This window comes from Caretta caretta, chromosome 23 (assembly GCF_965140235.1).
Source record: "Caretta caretta isolate rCarCar2 chromosome 23, rCarCar1.hap1, whole genome shotgun sequence".
Classification (NCBI taxonomy): Eukaryota; Metazoa; Chordata; order Testudines; family Cheloniidae; genus Caretta; species Caretta caretta.
The window spans coordinates 5867624-5884287 of record NC_134228.1 but is presented as its reverse complement, the minus strand read 5'-3'; the positions used below and the strand labels follow the sequence as shown (position 1 = coordinate 5884287).

Genomic DNA, 16664 nt, shown 5'->3' with positions numbered 1-16664 from the left:
GCTAATGGCTAATAGCCATTGATGGACCTATCCTCCAGGAACTTATCTAGATCGTTTTTGAACCCTGTTATAGTCTTGGCCTTCACAAAATCCTCTGGCAAGGAGTTCCACAGGTTGACTGTGCGTTGTGTGAAGAAATACTTCTTTTTGTTTGTTTTAAACCTGCTTTTTTGTTTGTTTGGGTTTTTTCATTTTTTTAGATCTCAGTCTGCTTTGGACTTAACTATCTTGAGTAATTTTGTATCGTCTGCAAATTTTGCCACCTCACTGTTTATCCCTTTTTCCAGATCATTTATGAATATATTGGATAGGACTGGTCCCAGTACAGACTCCTGGGGGACACCACTATTTACCTCTCTCCATTCTGAAAACTGATAATTTATTCCCACCCTTTGTTTCCTATCTTTTAACCACTTACTGATCCATGAGAGGCCCTTCCCTCTTATCCTATGACAGTTTACTTTGCTTAAGAGCCTTTGGTGAGGGACCTTGTCAATGGCTTTCTGAAAATCTAAGTACACCATATCCACTGGATCCCCCTTGTTCACATGCTTGTTGACCCCCTCAAATAATTCTAATAGACTGGTGAGGCATGATTTCCGTTTACAAAAACCATGTTGACTCTTCCCCAACAAATTGTGATCATCTACCCAACTCCGATCCCAGGGCTGGGACCAGAACCCAGGAGTCTACCCACTCTAACCACTACACACCACGCCCCTCACAGATTCACAGATTCCAAGGCCAGAAGGAACCGCCGTGATCAGTCTGACCTCCTGGATAACACAGGCCAGAGACCTGCCCAGAAACAACACCTGTTTGAACTAGAGCCGATCTTTACCGCAGATCCAATCCTGATTTAAACATTTCCAGGGATGGAGAAGCCACCAGGACCCTTGGTAAATTGTTCCACGGGTTAATCGCACTCACTATGCCTTATTTCCGGTCTAAATTTGTCCGGCTTCAATTCCCCGCCATTGGCTCATGTTCAACCTTTGCTAGACTGAAAAGCCATTATTAGATCCTTGTTCTCCGTGTCGGCACTGATAGATGGAGACCAAGTCCCCCCTGACCCTTCTCGTTGTCAAGCTAAAAACACTGAGCTCCTGAAGTCTCTCGCTCTAGGGTAGGTTTTCTAACCCTTCAATTGTTTTCGGGGCTCTTCTCGGCAATTTATCAACATCCATCTGGACCAGGATCCCAGCCACGGTCGCACCTGGGTCAAATCCAGAGGGAAAATCACCTCCCTGCTTCTCCTGAGATTCCCCTGTTGATGCAGCCCAGGATGGTGTTCGCCCTTTTGCCCACAACTAGAGACCACTCCCCTCCCAGAGCCAGAAGAACCCAGGAGTCCTAGTTCTGGAGGAATTCGCCTGCCCCAGCTCAGTCCCCTGTTAAATCTTGGTGCCTTATTCCCAATCTGAATTTCTCGCCTCAGCTCCAGCCATTGGCTCTTGCTCTGCCTTTGCTCTCTGTCTCTGCTCTCAGAACCCCCCCCCCCCCCCGCCCCCAGGGCAGTGCTGGCTACCTGGGATCTGGTCACCTCTAAATCTTCTCTGGGGTAAATGAAGTAGAGCCAGCTCCTCCAGTCTCTGGCTCGGAGGCAGATTCTTGGGCCTGTTGCTCTTTTCTGACCCCTGGCCGAAATGTCAGGATCCTTGAAGGGCGGACACCAGAACTGGCTGCAGTAACCAGCCTCAGCAGGGCCAGCACCCTGCTCCCCCTCACCATCCCCTGCTCGCTCACCCAACAGCCATGCTGTCTGAGAGGGGGGAGCCGCCCCAGGTGTAGTTGACACAGTGACACCACCTGAGTCTGCAGAGAGCCTGAACCAATTGCTCCAAGAGGGCTGCATTTCCCCATTCTCCTGAGGGAGCCGTTATCTCTGGAGCCTGGTGACAGCAATTTCTGTCCTCATACTCAGCACATTCCCATCATGACTCCTGAGCCCTTTCCAGAGCTGCTGCTTGCCCCCACACAGTCCCCTGCCTTGCAAGCCAGACTGGCAGCCTTGCCTCCGAGATGTACGACCTGCATTTGTACTGTTCCATGCAAGGGGCATTTTCCCCCTGGCCTCTCAAAGCCAGGCATGGGCTGGCCACCTGGATGGCATAAATCTATCCCAGCCAGCGCCCTTTGCCCACCTCCCCAGGACGGATCGCAGGGGTCCGGAGCCCAGGCATCAAGGCAAACCTGGTCCCCTCCTGTCCAGCCGCCACAGCAGGGGAATATCACTGGGGGAGAAGGTCCCAGCCTCCCCACCACCACCTCAGTTATCAACCCTCAGATCTGCAGGGATTCACAGGAGCCCCTGGCCCACCTCACCTGGGTAGAAGTCCTTAGACTTGGAGAGCTTGATGGTGGCGCCCGTCTCTTTCTGCAGCTGGACAATGGTCTGTCCCCCTTTCCCGATGATGGAGCCGGCCGCATAGCTGGGGATCAGGACCTTGAGGAAATATTCGCCCTCTTCTGGAGGAGAGGGAGGAGAGAAGCAACCCATTAGCAATGCCATGCCAGGATGGGGCAGTGGTGGGGGATATCAGCCCCCAACGAGAGCTCTGTGGGGCTAGACACCTCCTCTGGAGGCCCCCCACTTTTCCCAACCTGCCCACTGACTATTCCCTGAAAGGGTAGGGCAGCATCTGCCCTGACCCTGTAGCGTATCAGGCTATTACTGGGGAGTACTCGAGTAATAATGCCAGCAGTACTGGAGTAATCGTGCCAGCAGTGCTTAGCTCTTAGCCAGGCTTTTCATCTGTCAATTTCAAAATACTCTCCAAAGAAGCAACAGTACCACCGCCCCCATTTCACAGCAGTGGAAAACTGAGGCACAGGGAGGGACCGGTCCAAGGTCAGTGGTAGAGCTGGGGATAGAACCCAGGCGTCCTGACTCCCAGCTTCCCCTGCTTTAACCACTAGACACCACTCCCTTCCCAGAGCTGGGGAGAGAACCCAGGCGTCCTGAATCCCAGCTTCCCCTGCTTTAACCACTAGACACCACTCCCTTCCCAGAGCTGGGGAGAGAACCCAGGAGTCCTGGCTCCCCATCCTCTTCTGGATTTTTACAGCACCCAGCACAATGGGGTGGTGGTCCAAGACAGGGTGTCCTTGGCTCTGCTGAACCGCTAAGAAGAAACGCCATCGCTCGGGCGTTACACAGACAGGCGCATTCAAACCACCATGGGGGCCTTATCCAGGGACCCCCTGGGGAGAGAACGAACTACACGTGTGACAGATGTCAGTCACACCGCTCAATGTACGACTGGAAGGTCAGGTCCCCCCGAAACAGGTGTGAGATAAGAATAGAATTGATGTTAAGGGTGCTAGCAGGAGGCTGTTGCAGTCGCGGTACCTGGCCACTAGTGGGAGACATGCGCCCCCCCACCCCCATGCACTTAACCAGCATGTTGCATTTGGGCCAGAGATTAGCCATCACAAAGAGACGTGGGGCTGTCGTCTCATTGGGAAGGTGGGACGGGGGCATGCTCCCAGCTGTAGACTAATGATACCTCGCTCTTTCTTCAGTAGATCTCAAAACGCCTAACAAAGGAGGGTAGCATCATTGTCCCCATAGTACAGATAGGGAAACTGAGGCATGGGGGGGGAGGGGGAAGTGACTTGCCTAAAGTCTCCCAGCAGGCCAGGGAGGAGAAGCCACGCCTCTTGCATATCAGCCCCGTGCTCTACCCACTAGGTCCCACTGCCTCACTAAGCACTATGCGCCCACACTGATATCGTCTTCTCCGGGGTGGAGGAAACAGCGAGATCCGCTGACGCCACACAGGATAGTTACTTTGGGGGCAGGGCATGAGCCGTGATGTGCCTCACTCAAGCCCAAGGTCTGGGTCTGTATTGCTACCTGCATCCCCGAAACCTCCAGCAGCAATTCAGTTCGTTCCGTTCTGCCATTACCATTACCCCAGCACCTGGGCACACACCAGCCCAGCCCCTCCACCAGCAATGCGGCTCATGTATGAAGGATGAAGAGGGACGAATTCTCGCCTGATCAGGGGGGCTGGGCATGGGGGAAGCAAATGAAGCCAACATGAAGTAAAAAGCTAAACTACCTAGGAACTTAGACACAGTACTGGAAGGGGCCTGCATTGTAGGCTAAACAAGCCCAGCTCTTTCAGCCTTCTCTCGCAAGATCGGCTTGCCAGTCACCTGATCGGCCTAGCAGCCCTGCTCCAGTGGGAACTCCTCTGTCTCGAACAGTGCTGGACACAGTCCCTGGCTCTCCGTGGGACATTTCATCTGGAGCTGCTCCATGGTGGCTTTTTCCCTCACCCAGTATGTTGCTCTCTGAAATAGCTGCAGATCCAAGGCAGCTGGTGCTGGGGCGAATGACCGAAGGGCCACATGCAAATGACTCTCTTCTTTGCACCACCCCCCTGCTAGGTTGCATGCGCAACGCACGTGAGGGTGACAAGATGTGTAATACTTGCACAGATGTACTCTCGCCACATCAGCATGTGGGTGTAAATTATGCATTTATACACACATGGATATTGGGGGTGTAATTATAGGTTTGAAGGCCAGAAGGGACCATTTGATCAGTGGCTCTCAGCATTTCCAGACAGAATCATAGAATATCAGGGTTGGAAGGGACCCCAGGAGGTATCTAGTCCAACCTCCTGCTCAAAGCAGGACCAATCCCCAATTTTTGCTCCAGATCCTTAAATGGCCCTCTCAAGGATCGAACTTGCAACCCTGGGTTTAGCAGGCCAATGCTCAAACCACTGAGCTAACCCTCCCCCCAATGACTGTACCTCTTTCAGGAGTCTGATTTGTCTTGCCTACCCCCAAGTTACTTAAAAACAACTTGCTTACAAAATCAGACATAAAAATACAAAAGTGTCCCAGCCACACTAGTACTGGCCAATTGCTTCCTTTCTCATTTTTACCATCTAATTATTAAATAAATCAACTGGAATATAAATATTGTACTTACATTTCAGTGTACAGTACATAGAGTGGTATAAACCAGTCATTATCTGTCTGACATTTTAGTTGGTACTGACTTTGCTAGGGCTTTTTATGTAGCCTGTTGTAAAACTAGGCAAATATCTAGATGAGTTGATGTACCCCCTGGAAGACCTCTGCATACCCCCCAGGGGTACGTGTACCCCTGGTTGAGAACCACAGATTTGGATAATCTCATCTGACCTCTTGTATTATGCAGGCCAGAGAATCCACTCAGTGATTCCTACACTGATCCCAGATCTGGTGGTCGAGCTAGAGCAGAGATTTTAGAAAGAGACACCCGGCCTCCAAGCGACGGAGAAATCCCCTTGTCCCTGGGTCTGCGGTTACACAGGTTAATTCCCCTGCCTGGGTAAAGTGTGCCCCGTATTTCCAGTGTGAATTTCCCTTGTGTCTGCCGCAGCCATTAACTCCCGTTCTGCCTCTGTCACTGATAACACACACTGCAATCCATCCACCCGCAGGGGGGCACAGGCATCATGGCAGCCAGCATTCAAGTTCTGCAAAGCAGTTTAGGGATTTGAGTTTTCGATTCCTAGTCACTGTCGTGGGGTTACTCTCCTCGCTCAAGGTTAATGTTGCCAAGAACTGGCCATTGAAATCCCACAGGGAAATTGCAGCCCATGTGGACATGGTATGTGTATCTTCAGTGGATGGGTGCGCATATGTATTGAGTGTGTGAGTGTGTGTTGAGTGTGCATGTGTGTGTATTGAGTGTGTTTGTATGTGTGTGTGGTGAATGTGTATATTGCATGTGATCATATACAGTATGTGTGTATTGAGTGTGTGCGTATTGTGTGTGGGTTGAGTGTATATCACATGTGATTGTGTTGTGTGTATTGAATGTGTAGTGAATGTCTATTGCATGGGATTGTATACATGTATATTGCATGTTCATGCGTGTACTGAATATACATTGTGTGTGAGTGTATTGTGTGTATATTGCATGGGTTTGTATATGGGTGTATCGAATGTGTATTGTGTGCATTGACAGGTTTCAGAGTAGCAGCCGTGTTAGTCTGTATCTGCAAAAAGAACAGGAGGACTTGTGGCACCTTAGAGACTAACCAATTTAATTAAGCATAAGCTTTCAGGAGTGTATTGAGTGTATATTGCATGCGATAGCATACATGTGTATTGAGTGCATGTGAGCCGAGTGTGATATATTGTGCATATTGAACAGAACTTTTAGATGAGACATCTGATGAGCCAATCGGGACGCAGAGATCTGCATATTTTGCTACTTGACTTCACATAACTCTATTATTGGCTGCTGGGGACCCAATCAGGAGGCAGCCTCTGCCTGCGCAATCCAATTGGCTAGCACTGTCCCAGGGCTTGGCCCTGCTGAGCTTTGAGGCCTAGGACAATAGGAAGTCCCAGAGTGGCCAGCCTGGTGCTCTCCTCGTTAATGAGGCCCGTCAGTCCCACAGCACAGCTAGATCCATTGTCCCCCAATCTGCCTGGGGCCTCCTCCCCTCTCGCCTGGACTAACAGCTCCCAGATCTGATGGTCCATGCAGAATGGGCTGCTCCCACGGTGCCAACTAAGCACCCATCATCTCAGCTACTCGTTAAATAATTACCTCATTACTATTCCAGGTTAGCATAATGACCCCCTCTCCCCCTCCAAGTCATCAGCAGGCTTCGGATTCGGGGACCACAGCACAGCCCTCTGCCACTTCTGCTAAGGGAGTCGCTCCACAGCTGGCAGCAGTAGCAGGCTGTTATATAGATTGTCCACTAGAAGAGGGGGTGTGGCACATGCCTGGTCGCTGGGTTACATCAGCCACTGCTGTGGCTGACTCTGGGGTGTGAAGCTGGTTATCAATGGGAGGGGAGGCGTGACCATGAGGCCACCAATGGGAGGGGAGATGTGGCACAGCCCACCAAGACATCTCTTTGAAGCTGAGGTCCATACTCCCGCTAAAGTCTGGGCTGTCCAGGCCCAGAGCTTATTCCAGGTCTCATCCCGCACAGAGAGTGAGTGGTGGGTTGCCCCTCACCCCACAACAGTAGTGGTGTTGCCTGGGGATCGGCCATGCCAGTGCATCCACTGAAATCTGCAACAGACTGGCAGGGAGCACAGGAATGAATATCCCGCCACAGGGCCCATCTGGCTTAGCGTCCCATCTCCTACAGTGGCCACCACCTGCAGCTGAGGGAGAAACCCCCAGGCAGGCAATTGTGAGATACTGGCTCATGGCCTGGGAAGAGGGAGGGGCTTTTCCCCAACTAACCTAACCCATTCCCATTATCCTGCTACACTCCTGGCGCCAACTGCATCCAGTGGCAGGGAGTTCCACAGACAGAGGGAGGGAAGGACTGATGGACACAGAGATGGACAGAGACATGTGCTACAAGCTGGCAGGTCAAAGCTCTATTGTTCTCTTAGCCACCCCTCCCCCCCCCCCGAGCCTCCAGTTAGAACATAAGAACAGTCATACAGGTCCAGACCAATGGGCCATCTAGCCCAGTGTCCTGTCTCTGACAGTGACCAGTGCCAGGTGCTTCAGAGGGCATGAACAGAACCCATCAATCACTGAGTGATCCATCCCCTGTTGCCCATTCCCAGCTTCTGGCAATCAGAGACTCAGGGACAGCCAGAGCATGGGGTTGCGTCCTGTGACCATCTTGGCTAATAGCCATTGATGGACCCATCCTCCCTGAACTTATCTCATTCCTTTCTGAACCCTGTTATAGTTTTGCCTGTCACAACATCCTCTGGCAAGGAGTTCCACAGGTTGACTGTACATTGTGTGAAGAAATACTTCCTTTTGTTTTAAACCTGCTGCCTACTAATATAATTGGGTAATCCCTGGTTCTTGTGTTATGAGAAGGACTAAATGACACTTCCCTAGTCACTTTCTCCATCCCAGTCATGATTTCATAGACCTCCGTCATATCCCCACTTAGTCATCTCTCTTCGAAGCTGGACAGTACCAGTCTTTTCAATCTCTCCTCATACAGAATCGGTTCCATACCCCTAATCAATTTTGTTGCCCTTCTCTGAACCTTTTCCAATTCTAAGATATCTTTTTTGAGATGGGGTGATCAGAAGTGCCCACAGGATTGAAGGTACCATGGATTTATATAGTGGCATTATGATATTTTATCTCTTGTTATCTACCCCTTTCCTAATGGTTCCCAGCATTCTGTTGGCATTTTTGACAGCCGCTGCACACTGAGTGGATGTTTTCAGAGAACTATCCACGATGACTCCAAGATCTCTTTCTTGAGTGATAACAGCTAATTTAGACCCTGTCATTTTGTATGCATAGTTGGGATTATGTTTTCCCATGTGCATTACTTTGCATTTATCAACATTGAATTTCATCTGCCGGATTTCTCCTGGCCCTGTCTCTCCCCTGGACTCTCTCCAGTTTATCCACATTTTGCCTGAAGTGCGGCACCCAGAATTGGACACGGGACTCCAGCTGAGGCCTCCCCGGTGCCGAGCAGAGCGGGACAGTTACCTCCCATGTCTTACATACAACACGCCTGTTAATGCCCCCAGAATGATATTAGCCCTTTTCGCAGTGGTGTCACTTCGTTGGCTCATATTCAATTTGTGATCTGCCATCACCCCAGCTCTTTTCCATCTGCGCTGTTGCCTAGCCAGTTAGTCCCCCTTTGTATCTGTGCATTCGATTTGTCCTTCCCCAGTGCAGTTCTTTGCACTTGTCTGCATTGAATTTCATCTTGTTCATTTCAGACAAATTCTCCTATTTGTCAAGGTCGTTTTGAATTCTAATCCTGTCCCTCCCGAGTGCTTGCAACCCCCCCCCCCCACCCTCCCGCCCAGCTTGGTGTCATCCGGAAAATTTATAAGCAACCTCTCCACTCCGTTATCCAAGTCAGTCATGAAAATATTGACTCGCACCAGACTGGACCGAGGACTGACTCCCCCCAGATGCCTTCCCGTTTTGACTTCGAACCATTGATAGCTGCTTTTTGAGTACGATCCTTCCACCAGCTGTGCACCCGCCCTACCGTCACTTCATCGAGAGCCACCTTTCCCTCGTTTGCGAATGAACCCTGCAGTGAAGGGACTGTGTCAAAACCCTTCCTGAAACCAAGATATATCCAGTGGCAGATGAGCCACTGGGCTGACGGGGCCCGTGCCCAGGGGCCCTGGCCAATTGTGGGGCCCTGGAAAAAAACCCACCGCTGGCTGGCGGAAGCCCGGAGCCCTGGGAAGAAGCACCAGGCAGGCGGGGGAAGCCCCTTTTCCTGACCTCTCTCCTCCCAGCAGAAGCGCTGGGTGGGCAAGGCGGAGCAGGGGAAGCCTCCACGCCATGACCCTGGTAGCAGTGCCAGGCAGGCAGGGGAAATCCCTGCACCCTGCCCCCACTCCTCAGCAGAAGGGCAGGGTCGGGGAGGCCCCCACACCCTGACCCTGCTCCCTGGTAGAAGCGCTGGGCAAAGCCCCAGCAGCCAGACCCAGCTGCGGCCCTGGGACTGGACGAGCTCTCACTCCCTGCCATGGCCTCAGGGCTGGGGGACCTCTTGCTTCCTGCCATGGCCTCAGGGCTGGGGGAACTCTCACTCCCTGCTGTAGCCACGGGCCATGGTGGCAGGGACAGAGCTTCTCCAGTCTTGGCGGGGGGGAGGGTTGAGGGGGGCGGAATGGGGCAGGATCATGTGTGGAACAGGGGTGTGACGGTGGGGGGGAAGGGGCAGAACAGGGTGTGGCTGTGGGCGGGGCCGCAGGCAGAAGGGGTGGGACCATACGCGGAAGGGGAGGGGAGGGCCCCCACACTTGCTCTGACCCAGGGCCCCACTGCTTCCCCGAGCCACTAGGCCTGTAACCCTGTCAAAGAAGGATATGAGGTTTGTTTGGCATGATTAGTTCATCGTGGCTATTGTCCTCCAGGTGCAAACAAATAGATTGTTTAATAATTGATTCCAGTATCTTTCCCAGAATCAAAGCTAGACTGACTGGTCTATAATTCCCCGGGTCCCCTTTGTTCCTCCTTTTAAAGCTAGGTTCTGTGTTTGCTATTCTCCAGCCCTTTGGGACTTCACCTGTTCTCCGTGAGTTCTCCAAGATAATTGCTAACGGTTCTGAGATTGCTTCAGCTAGTTCCTTAAGTACACTGGGATGAATTTCATCAGACCCTGCCAGCTTGAATTCATCTACCTTATTTCAATATTCTTAACCTGTTCTTTCCCTATTGTGGCTGGCATTCCTTCCCCCCGATTGTTACTATTAATTGTGTTGAGTATCAGGTGAAGATTGAAGCAAAATAGGCATTAAACACCTCCCACTTCTTCATGTCATCCATTGTTAGCTCTCCTTCCTCTCTGTGTAGAGGATCTGCACTTTCCTTCCGCTTTCTCTTGCCCCAATGCAATTAAAGAATCTCTTCTTATTGCCCCTGCCATCCCTTGCTAGGAGATACTCATTTTGTCCCTTAGCCTTCCTGATTTTGTCCCTGCGTGATTGTACTGTTCTTTTGTACTCCTCCTTAGCAATCTGTCCATGTTTCCACTTCTTGTAGGATTCCTTTTTGATTTTCAGGGCTTTAAAGTGGAGCCATACTGGCCCCTTACTGTTCTTCCTAGCTTTCCTTTGCAGTGGGACAGTCGGCAGTGGTGCGTTTAATATTGTCTCATTGAGCAGCCACCAGTTCTCCTGACCTCCTTTACTCCTTAGTTTTCCTTCCCAAGGGACATCACCTACCAGCTCCCTGAGGTTGTTAAGAACCCTTTTTTAGAAGCCTCCCATCCTTATTCTCACTCACTCCTTGCCTTCCTTGGAATCATGAAATCTATCATTTCACGGTCACTTTCACCCACATTCTCTCCACCTTCAGATTTGCTACCAGTTCCTCCCTGTCGGTCAGAATCCGATAACTGCCCTCCGGTTACGTCCTCCACGCTCTGAAACAAGAAGCTGTCCCCGGTACAGTCCAAGAACTTATTGGAGAGTTTAAGGTTTGCCGTGTGACCTTCCCAGCAGAGGTCTGGGTAGTTAAAGTCCCCCTTTACTACCAGGTCTTGTGTTTTGGATACTCCCCCATCCACCTCTATAGTAGACCTCTATCGTAACATCACCCCGATTTTTCCCCTTATACGCTAGGTGCCTCCTAGTTCTGCTACTTGGAAGTAGCAGGAGAATGCCTTGGCCCTTCTACCCAGCCCCGGATACCCGCAGGGCTGTGACTGCCCATCTCCCAGCCACCAGCAGGGCCCACACTGCTTCATGCCAGCCCCTGTCCAGAACACCATTCAGAGCTGGGACTCTGGGGCCCATACGGGGAGTGTAGGCGCAAGACCCCGTGTCGCCCATCCCCCAGCAGGTGTCTGCCCCGCCCTGAGATACTGGCATATCTCCAGCTCAAGCCTCCCTGAGCTGCCAAAGAGCCGGCTTGACGGGGACGCTTCTCAGCCCAAATCCACTTAAAGAGGCACCTCTGGGGTAGATTAAGCCAGTTAAGTAATTACAAGAGGCAATGAATTCCGAGCCGATCCTCGCAGAGCATCTGCCTCCACCAGAGCCCTGGCCACGGACTGGGACCCCCCCGCTCTGCGTCAAGGGGGACCCTGATCCCTGGGAGATTTGAACCTGAATCTGCCCCTCCCCCAGGATTAAGGCAGGGGCTCCACAGCCCTCTGGGCGTGCGAGGTACATCCCAAGAAAGAACTTTCAGGTCAAGTCTCCTACTCACAGCTCTGAGAGGAGAGTCGGGGCCAGTGGTTAGAGCCAGGGGGCCTGGGAGTCAGGACTCCTGGGTCCTATTCCCTGCCACTGTGCAGGTGGTCAAGCACCCCTGATATTTTTTCTGCCCCCCTCAATTTGTTTTAAGCAAAGGCACCATATTCTGCTTACACCGGGGGAAGTGCATGAGTGTGGGGAAGGTGGGTTGGGGTTTCTGCTCATCATTAATTAGGTCTATTACAGAAGCTCCTAGAGTTCAGGGCCCCCTAGTATCAGGCACTGCCCAAACACAGCGTGACCCACAGGAGCTGGAACTAGGGGTGCAGGTGGTGCTGCTGCACGCCCAGGCTTGAAGTGCTTTTCATTATATACAGGGTTTACAGTTTGATTCAATGGCTCTCAACACCCCCACTATACACATTGTTCCAACACCCCTGCAGGAACTGAGATCAGGGCCCCATCGCACCGGGCGCTGTCCAGACACACAGTGACCGAGGTCAGGGCCCCTCTTCTGGAGGGCCCGTGCCAGTGTGCGCCAGGAATCCTGCCACCCCTCCAGCGCCCAGCACTGCTGTCCACACTGCGAGGGCTGAGGGAACCCACCCAGCCCATCCTTTTGGGAGCAGTCGGACCAGCCTCGCTGCTGGACAGGGTCCCGGAGCAAAGGCTTTTGGGAAATTCCCCCAGTGCCTCGTGGAAGAGCATGGCCCAGCTCAGCCAGCTGGGCCCCATGGACCCTCCCAGCCATGGTGGTTCTGTGGGCCGAGCCGGTCTCAGCCCCAGGGGATGGGAACCAGGAACTCTGGCTGATCCCAGCTGGCTTGCTCCAGCCTGGCTCCAAGGCCCTGTGCCCACCTCGCTCACCGCCCTGCCCTTGGCTTTGGTCTTCCTTGCCCAGGGTCACCAGGTGAACCCATCACCACGATGCCCTCACTGCAAACCAGGCCAAGATCCCTTCCCCATCATGCAATGGGGTTGCCAGTGAGAGACGGCCACACCGGCCCTCCCTGCTGAGGGAAAGGACCCTCAGGCCAGAGGGCATCCTGCTGTCCCATCCCCTGGCAGCAGCTTGGACCAGGGCCAAGGGCCACCCAGGTGCTTTGAGGGGTTCAGCTAAGATGAAGCCCGGTTTGCAGGGGACCTCTCTCCCCACAGAACCTGGGTTTAATGGGGACCCCTTTCCCCACAGAGCCTGGGTTTGCAGGGGATCCTTCTCCTCAAATAGGCCGGGGCGCTACACACCAAACCCCACCCCATTTCCACTCTCCCCTCCCCCCCCCGATCTTTTCCCACTCAGACCCAGGACTCCCCAGCACCCCTTGCATCCCCCACCCCAGGTGGCTTGGAGCCTTCACCGGGATCCCTCCCCTTGCTCGGCTCTTGCGCATTGCCCTGGCAACCGGCCTCCTTTTGCCAATGCAGGCCAGATTCCAACAACCCGACCTGTCTCTACATCACGGCCCCCAATCAGAGATCCCCCCCCACCTCAGCCCCGTCGTGATCAATCCGACCCTGCCACGTCCATCCTCGGTGAAAGAACAGAGACGCCACAATGCAACCGGCCCGAAAGGGATGGAGAAACCAAAGGCCAAATACCCGGGTAACAGCCCAGATCCTTGATTCAGTGTCATTTCCCTCATTCAGTGTCATTTCCCTCAGGGCCAGTCATTCCAGCCCTTCCCGCGGAGCTAAGATGCCCCAGTTCTTTTAGCCTGGTGTCTGGTCTTTTATCGCTCTAATTCACGCCTCGCTTTTGGAAATCTCCTCCCTGCCGGTACATTAGCCCCATCAGTACAGCGATGATAATCCGCCGGGCCGATTCCCCAGAGGAATCTGCGTTCAGCTGCAATATTTATCGCTCCTCACCAAAAGGCCAAATGCAAACAGCTCTAAATGTTAATTACATCACGAGGGTTATGGTGGGTGAGCGTGGCTGCAAGTTCACACACACACACACCTGCACCATCCTGGGCAACAAAGACACGCCACTGCTGAGACCCAGCAAGGTGGCCCTCGGCTCCGACCCAGTGCCTGAAATTTCAGCGCCGTCCTCCACCTGGTGCTGAGGATTTCAGCCCCTGCCAGTTTCCTCTTTCGTGGCGGAAAACATGGATCTGGGTGGCTTTGGAGAAAGGGCCTGTTCGCATGGGGCTGGTGGCGAGCTGAATGCGGCTGGGCCGCTTACTGTTTGCATTCTGGCACCGGTGGGGGAAGACAGACAGCTCCGGCATCTTGGCCCTTTGCAAAGAGCGAGCCGCTCGATGGATATGTATTGTTTGCCGAGCCTTTCCCCGCCCCCCCCCCCCCGGCCCTGCCCCACGCACGCAGTGTCTTTCAAATACCCCAGCTGCCACCCTCCCTTGCCCTCTGCCGGCATCCACGCCGCTTCCTTCCTGCCCTCTGCCCCCTTCACATCCTCCAGCAAAGGCTGGGAAGATCTGACAGCTTTGCCATCCTGCGTGTGTGTTTGTGTGTGTGTGTTTGTGTGTGTGTGCGGGTGTCACCCCCTCCCGTCTTCCCCCACCAAGCCGCTATCAAATGGACAGTTATTCTCGCCTCCATTTTGACACTGCAGCTGGATATAGATATGTCTGTTGCAATTTTTTTGTGTGTTGCGGGGGGACGGACACACAGGGAAAAGGGAGGAGAGGGCTGGGATTTTACATCTCCTCCCCCCCACCCCCCCGGCTCGAAGGCTGCAGATGCTTGCCGGAGCCCAGCATTTCACAGCAATCGGATTATTATTTTTTAACGCTAGGATTGCGGGGGGGTGGGGGCTCAGTCCCAGGTGGGGAATCTGAGCAATAGGGTTTACATGCTAGATGGAGGGGGGTGGCTTGGGCAAGAGGGGGGCAGGATGGAGGGGAAATCTCCATCCATGGGGTGGGGGGGCAGGATGGAGAGGTGGGTTCCCTATCCGTAGGGTGCAAGGCAGGATGGGGGGAATTGCCTATCCTTGAGGTGGGGGGGATGGGCAAGATGGAGGGGAAATCTCCATCTGTGAGATGGGGGGCAGGATAGGGGTAGGATCACCATCTGTGGGGTGGGGGGAAGGATGGGGGGTGGTATCCCCATCTGTGGGGGGCAGTATGGGGCACATCCCCATCTGTGGAGGGGGCAGGATGGGGGGATCACCATCCTTGGAGGGGGCAGGATGTGGGGTGGGGATCCCCTCTCCAAGTGGGTGGGTTGGAAGCAGAGAAGGGGATAGTTGGGGGGCGGATCGGGTTGGTGTGGGGAAGGGGGGGTGGAGCAGGAGACCCCTGTCCTTCGGGCGGGAGGTGGGGGTGGAGCGGGGCGGGGGGCCAGGCTGGTGTTCGCGGCGGGGGGGGGGGGTGGAGAATCTGCCCTGGCAGCACAGGTCCCGCAGTGAGAAGTGGGGTGCTGCAGACTCCCCCCTTTCACCCTCCCCCCCCCGCAGCTTACCTCCTGTGTTGCTGCGCTTGGTGCTGATGGCCTCGGTGGGGGTCTCCAGGGGCCTCTTCCTGGAGTCGGGGGGGTCCGATTCCATGTGGGGGGGCGGCGGCTGCTGGGGCTGCTGGTGGGACGCCGAGAAGATGCCGTTCTGGTGCACGGAGCCGCCTGCCATCATCTTCATCCTCAGGGCGAATCTCCCACCCCCTGCTCGGGATCCGGCCGCCTAGCCAGGAGGAGGAGGAGGAAGAGGGAGGATGCACGGGCGCGGGGGGGGGGGGGGGGAGTAGAGAAGGGAGGGGGAGGAGGGATGCACGGGATGGGGGCAAGGGGGTGCACTGGGGTAGGGACAGAGGGGTGCACGGGGTGGGAGCAGAGGGGGGTGCACGGGGTGGGGGCAGAGCCTAGGGGTGCTAGGAGTGGGGGACAGAGGGGTGCACGGAGTGGGTGACAGAGGGGGGTTCAGGAGGCGGGAAGAGGGGGGATCAGGAGGGGAGAATGGGGTGCACGGGTGGGGGACTGAGGGGGGTGCACAGGGGGGTGCACGGGGGGGAGAGGAGCCTCCAGATGCAATTGACAAAGGAGGGCAGCTCCAGCAGCCAGGCTCAGGGGGGTGATACGAGCTCCCCCCCACCGCTTCCCTCTAGCCCCCAGCCCCCACGGGAAGGAAGGGGGGTGCAAGGCGGGCGGCGGGGGCTTGGGGAGGAACAAACACAAAGGAGGCAGGAAGAGAGGGATGGAGGCGGCGGGGAAGGGCGCAAAGGACCCTCCGCTCCCCCCCAGCAGAAGGGCTCCGCGGGCTGCCCCCCGGGGGCAGGTGGGGGGAAAGGCGGCGGAAGGGTTGAGCAGGTCTGGAGGGAGCTGGGGCGGAAGGGCCGGCCGCGGGCACAGGCGAAGGGCTAAAACCTCCCGCGATCGCTGCAGCCCGAGGCGGAGAGCGCGGCCGCCGGTCCCCAGTGCAGCATCCTCGCCCCAGCGGCCCGGCTCGGCCGAGCTCGGCCCTGACGTCGGAGACGCCCCCGCCCCTCCCCCCGCCCCAGCACATTGGCTGCCGGCCCGGCCCGGCCCGGCCCAGCTGCCTGCGGCTCCCCGGAGCTGGGGGCAGGTGCGGGGACGGGGCTGGGCGGGACGGCGTGACACGGGTGGGGGCGGGGCTGGCAGAGGGGGGCAAGAGAGGGGTGTGTTTGGGCGTGGGCCACTGTCATCCGTCTATCCCGCTACGCCCCCTCTACCTAGGGATAGACCTGTCAGCCCCTCCCCACACACCTGTCTGCCCCCACACACCCCGATCCATCCCCATACCCCGCATCTATCCCTCCCTCCATCCATCTGCCCCTCCCCACACACCTGTCTGCCCCCCCACCCCAATCCGTCCCCATAAACCCCATCTATCCCTCCATCCATCTGCCCCTCCCCACACACCTGTCTGCCCCCCCACACCCCGATCCATCCACCCATCCCCATAAACCCCCATCTATCCATCCATCTATCAACCTGTCCCTTCCTACCCACCTGCCTGGCCCCATATACCCCGATCCGTCTATCCATCCCCATACTCCCCCAGCTATCCATCCATCTGTCCCTCCCTACCCACCTGTCTGCCC

General features: G+C 55.1%; 1 protein-coding gene across 1 annotated transcript in view; it reads right to left on the bottom strand.

Moving 5' to 3' along the window:
• Window positions 1-15337, bottom strand: part of NOVA2 (NOVA alternative splicing regulator 2) — a 36127-nt gene extending 20790 nt beyond the window's left edge. Inside the window, exons 1-2 of the mRNA XM_048833345.2 lie at window positions 15073-15337; window positions 2326-2469 (exon numbers count right to left, since the gene is read on the bottom strand). Coding sequence (XP_048689302.2) covers window positions 2326-2469; window positions 15073-15244 — 316 coding nt within the window. The 5' untranslated portion in view covers window positions 15245-15337. The remainder of the gene's footprint in view (window positions 1-2325; window positions 2470-15072) is intronic.
• Between the last annotated feature and the right edge of the window lie 1327 nt (window positions 15338-16664).